The sequence below is a fragment of the Gossypium arboreum genome, chromosome 5 (genome assembly GCF_025698485.1).
Source record: "Gossypium arboreum isolate Shixiya-1 chromosome 5, ASM2569848v2, whole genome shotgun sequence".
In the NCBI taxonomy this organism is placed as follows: domain Eukaryota; kingdom Viridiplantae; phylum Streptophyta; class Magnoliopsida; order Malvales; family Malvaceae; genus Gossypium; species Gossypium arboreum.
In genome coordinates this window covers 65,526,645-65,532,126 of record NC_069074.1, presented here as the reverse complement: position 1 = coordinate 65,532,126, position 5,482 = coordinate 65,526,645, and the positions used below count along the sequence as shown (strand labels likewise).

Here is a 5,482-nt window from a genome sequence, read left to right as displayed (position 1 = left end):
ATTGAGACAAAAATACCTCTTCGAAGGGGTTTCGGCACATCTAGGTTTATTCTTAGTCAATATAAATCACCAATAATTTCATATCTGATTACTCCTCAAAAAGTAACTCCAATGGCATACAATAGATCTATTTTGTCGAATTCTTGTAAACATGAACCTATCTTAATCCAAAACGGTGAAGAAATTAGTCGGATCTGATTTCTTTCTATTGGTTTAATTAACCGATCAAATAATACAAGATTTTTATGAAACAGCCATGGTCGTCCCTCCATAACTGTCTCCAGGTCTTCTTCTGAATCAAAAACAATTAGAAAGAGATTTTGCTCTGCCAACTGGATCTCAAAGTTTTCCTTGTCTTCCAAATGCTCTTCATCTGTGCCCTAAAATTTTCCGGGTTGTAGGGCTTTTTTGTCCATATAGTACAGATCAGAGTAGGTTTCACGTTCGGTACCACCATTGAACATTTGACTTATAATTGGATGAGTTCTTCTACCGGTAAGGAGATCTCATCGCTTCCCTCCCTGTCGTCACCATCGCTCTCCTTCATCCCAAGCCGCAACCGTTACTGTTTTCTCTAGGATTCTTGGTAAAACACTCTTGGCTTTCAGAGAGTTTTTTTGTTATTTTAATTTTTTTTAGAAAAAAATTAAATCATCATAAAATGTTATAATTTTTAGTCTTTGTTTTAAACCGACGTTAAAAAAATCCAGCGAATATAAATGCACCACGTCGAATATCTTCGACAGAAAAAATAAAACATGTGTCCGTTTAAAACTCATTCTTTCTCTCTCCAATTTTTTTTCCTATTTTGGCAATCAATTTCTTTTGTTTTATTCCCTTACAGCAGTTAAACTCCCTCACCTTCAATAATTTATGTTCTTTTTTCCTTCTACCATCTTCTTCACTGCAATTCCTCAGCCATTCTTTTCACTTATATGATTGTAGGTGTGCTATTCTTGAAGGGTAAATGTAGGGATTTAAAATGCGGTCGCGGCTGCGTTTTCAGTTGCGTTGCTTTGTTGCGGTTGCGGACATAACGAATGCTATTGCGGTCATTGCGAGTATCGCGGTTGTGAATTTTTAAAAAAATTCACATAACTTATTGTAAAACAATAATAGCGGTTTCGGCGGTAGCGGTTTCGGACGGTGCCGCTACCGCTATATAACGGCTGCTATAGCGGGTATCGGACCGCTATTTAAATCCCTGGGTAAATGTAGAAAGAAGGTTGGCAGCAACTGATGGTTTTGAATATTTAAGAGATGAGATGAAGCAACATACTTCCGTGATTCTTCAAAAATTATTACCAAACAATATATGGGAGTAGCATCTTATTGATTGATGATATCAACTGCCATTTGCTCTTCTTAACCATAAACAATGTTTGCAGAGCAGCAAGCAATAGAATAGAAGTCATAAATGAGCTTCTTTTCTTTTCTATTGCATCCCGCTGCAGAAAAAATAAAAAATTAAACAATTTGCTTTCATTGACAGTCAAGACCCCTCGCTTAGGATTGTGAAAAGCAAAAGCCACCCTTGGTTGCGATGGACATGATTTCAGTTTTTATGCTGGTTTGGTAAATCTGAACAGATGGCAGTGGCAGCCTGTCGAATTATTTTCAGCAAACAAGTTTGGCTGAAATGGCGAAAAAGGGGTGAGGTTCCGATATCGATTTTAAGTTCACATATTCATTCATACCCTTGGATGGAAACCAACATTGGAGCTAATGAATTGCTTCAGTGACTTACTTTTTAAAGGCTTTTAACAAGTTATCACACCCCATGTCTCCTCCTCCAGATATTGACTACTGATTTCTATTTTTGGCAGCATTTCAAGATTTCAATCGGATTACCTAACTTTCCCCTGTAGGAACATCTACCTATATTCTAATAAAATTTGGTCAGCACTTACCACTAAAACATGATATTCAAGCAAGGATTTGCATTTTCTTGCATTTAAAAATAAAATGGTAAAACCATGACTCTAAAATAAGACGACAATTGTACGAATTAATCTTTGCTATTAAAATTTTCATTTTTTTTAAACAGAATTGTTGAATCAATTTCTTCTAATGCATATAGTTAAATCAAAATAAAAATATACATGAAACTTTATAAAAAGAATATACATATTTAAACTACAATTAAAGTTAAACGTGTATAATTACACAAATCAAAATTCATACAAAATTTGTATAGTTCAAAAGCAACTTGGCTATTAATATTTAAAGATACTAGACTGCTGAGGACTTCAAATACAAAATAAAAAGAAATACAGTCAAAAGAATTAAAGGCATTTCAGAACAAAATTCTCTTTCACATATCCATCTCTCTACATATAAATCTAATTGATGACAGCAACGTTCTGCATTTTAGTTGTTAACTCTGTTGCGCTCAAGCAATTGAGTTGAGCTTCCATTTGTTTTAACACAGTTCTCAATCCACTGCAAGCCTCAACAAAGGGTTCCGACGATGTTGGAAAACTTTCAACCTCTTGCTGTATTTCATTGATCCTACTTGACATTTTCTCCAAGGCCGGTTTTATTGCGTCAATCTCTTGAGGGGGGTAAAGACAGGCTCCAATCTCATCTATCTCTGCTCCGACACCTTGACATATCTTCAATAATTTCTCCAAAGAACCCACAAATTTACCATTGTCATTTGGGGTTTCAAGTTTAAGCATACCGGTGATTGTGCGGATAAGTTCCTTTATAACCACAAGTGTCTCAGACACAACCCCATGAGCTAGTTGAGCTACTTTCATTTCTTCAGGTGACAAGTCGCTGCCTAGATCATCATCACTCATGTCATCATCTTCAGGCTTGCTTTCTGTTTTGCTAGGAGTGTTATCACAGGTTTCATCCCCAGGGTTGGAGGAAGCAGGCTTGAGCTCATTTATCTCACGAAGTACATCCTTCATGGAAACTGCTACTTGCGTCATTGCTCGCCCGATCGCTGTTACATTTGTGGGAGGGACCTTCTTAAGAGCAGAACATGCCTCCCATACTGCTCCAACAATCTGAGGCATCGATAGTTTTTTCTCCTTATTGTGAGATCCTGCTAGCATTGAACACAAGTATTGTAGCGTTTCTTGATGGAAGAAAATCAAAATTAATCGGTTTGGACAGATACAATCGGTTTTTGTTCAAAAACAAAGCCAATGCACACAAAAACACCTCAGGAATACAGAATGCACTCTGAGCAAATCTAAAATATGTCACTCTTTACTGCTAGGGAAGATGTTTGATTCAGGTACCAATTCTTAAGTGTTCGGTGACACATCTTTCACCATCCCTTTAGATAACTCTACCTGATTATCACTATTTTTTACATCATCAATGTTCAGTAAAAAATGAGAACTCAAAACTGAAAGGGAAAAATTGTTGCCAAACTGAGTGTTACTTATATGAACTAAACTAAGACATTATCTTCTAACCTCTTCACCCTAGGTTTTAATGTGTACTTGATAGGATTTCAATTTTACGTAGTTTGGAGAGAAAGAGAATCGTTTACCATATAACGAGACATGTTCCTTCATTAACCTAAAACTGCAATCAACAACGTGCTTCACGGATTCATGGATACTTGAGGAGAGAGTTGGGCCAGTACCAACAGTACTTCCATGGGAAAGCAAAAGGAAGCCCTGCAACACATTGAAATATGAATTCACGTTCTCCGCAACTTCTTTAGCTTGAGGTGATTCCCCATTCCAAAGCATTCCAGCTGTTAAACAAACAGAAGAAGCAATCACTAATCTCACCCAACACAAAGTGGCATACAGAATCATAGCGGAAAACAAAAGAAATCCATATTGTGCAAATCCCTTTCATTAAGAAATAAAAGAAAATCTTAAAAATCAATAACAAATTCAAGCCCCAAAAAACCCTATTTTCTATCTTTCTTTTTTTTTTTTTGGCATAGATAATTTGCATATAATAATTATAAGGAGGAAAAAACCCAGACCCAATAAAAGAAAATCCAAAAAGAAAAAGAAAGTGGGAGCACCAATAGTAGCTTGCTTGGAAACTTGTTCACCAATCTGGATAACCTGAGACCAGGTAACTTTCTCCATAGAATTAGAAGGGGGACTTTGATCCAACACCTGCTTACAATAACCCAAAAAAAATTATGAACGTAAGCTATCAAATTAAGTCCATAAAAGAAAAGGAAAAAGGAAGAAAAGGAAAAACCTGCAAAGTTTCATGGATAGTATTGAGGTGGGCAGTGAGAGCCCGATTCAGCTGTTCTTTCTCTGCTTTTCCCATCTCTGTCTCTTGTTTTCGTTTGGGGTCTCTGCTTGATGAGGGTTTTAGTTGTAATCTTCGTAAATAAAATCGCCGCTGGAACAATGAAACCCTTTTTCTTTTTGTTAAAGAATTGTTTGAAAAGAAATTATAATAAAATATTCATAATTTTTATAAATTATTGGAATCCATAAAATGCCAGGAAAGGGTATATGTGAGAAATAATTACTTGAGTGACGTTACATTTCGATTTTTATATTTAAATAAATAAATAAATTAGATTAAAAATAAATTAGACATTTTTATAAAATTATCTATTTTTACTTTTAACAACTAGTTGATGTATATTAGCAAAAGATATATCTATCAACTACATCGGTTTTATCAGATAAAAATAAAATTTTTAAAAGAAATGACTATTAATTTACTCATTTTTTAATAAAAAAGTAAAATGCAATGTAACTTTTATACAGGTACTTGATAATACTTTCTTTTATTATTTACATGATAAATGTAGCTAAATTATATTTAAAAGACATTTACTTTAAAAATATTCATTTAAAAGGTTAATATAATAACAAGTGCTTAAACTATTTTTATAATTAAACAAGTTGTAGCGTATGATTTTATTATTAAGTTTTGAAATTTTGAATATTAAAAATAGTTTACTAAATCTGAAATTATATTTTGTATCGTATTAATGAATATATTATTCTTGTTTCTAGTATTAGTATGTAATGATATTTGTGTGTTTTGGTTATCAATATTTTTAAGTAATGTTCTTATATATTTATAATTTAAATCTTTAATTTCTTATTAAAAATATATATGATATGTATGCAAATAACCTTAATTACAAGTACTAATATGGTTGAAATGAATAAAAAAGTTAACATAAATGAAATTTTTTTATAAACAACACTATATTAATCATCATGTTTTATATCGGTATTAAATTATAGTCCCAATATAAATTAAATTATTTAATTTTATGTTTGTGAATCCACAAAACTTACCTTTATTATTTATTATATTAGATAGCTATAACATTTTAACATTTGAATATTAAAACCAAGCTTGAAGTACCCTTTGTGTTGGTTTTGAATTACACCTTCACTATGATTTCAATTATTTAATTTTAGAATTACACATTTCATGGTATAAAACTAAAACTTTCTACTATAAAATAGATATATCAACTTTCAAATTTTAGATATTTTTATTCAATTAGACAAAAATG

At 32.8% G+C, this 5,482-nt stretch overlaps 1 protein-coding gene across 1 annotated transcript; it reads right to left on the bottom strand.

The window, feature by feature from the left end:
* Positions 1–2,109: 2,109 nt before the first annotated feature.
* On the bottom strand, positions 2,110–4,401 carry LOC108450325 (uncharacterized). The gene is made up of 4 exons (XM_017747887.2): positions 4,189–4,401; positions 4,004–4,100; positions 3,512–3,721; positions 2,110–3,055 (listed from the first exon to the last, which is right to left on the bottom strand). Exons 1-4 carry the CDS (start codon positions 4,261–4,263, stop codon positions 2,343–2,345), a joined length of 1,095 nt encoding a protein of 364 aa, XP_017603376.1. The 5' UTR covers positions 4,264–4,401; the 3' UTR covers positions 2,110–2,342.
* Between the last annotated feature and the right edge of the window lie 1,081 nt (positions 4,402–5,482).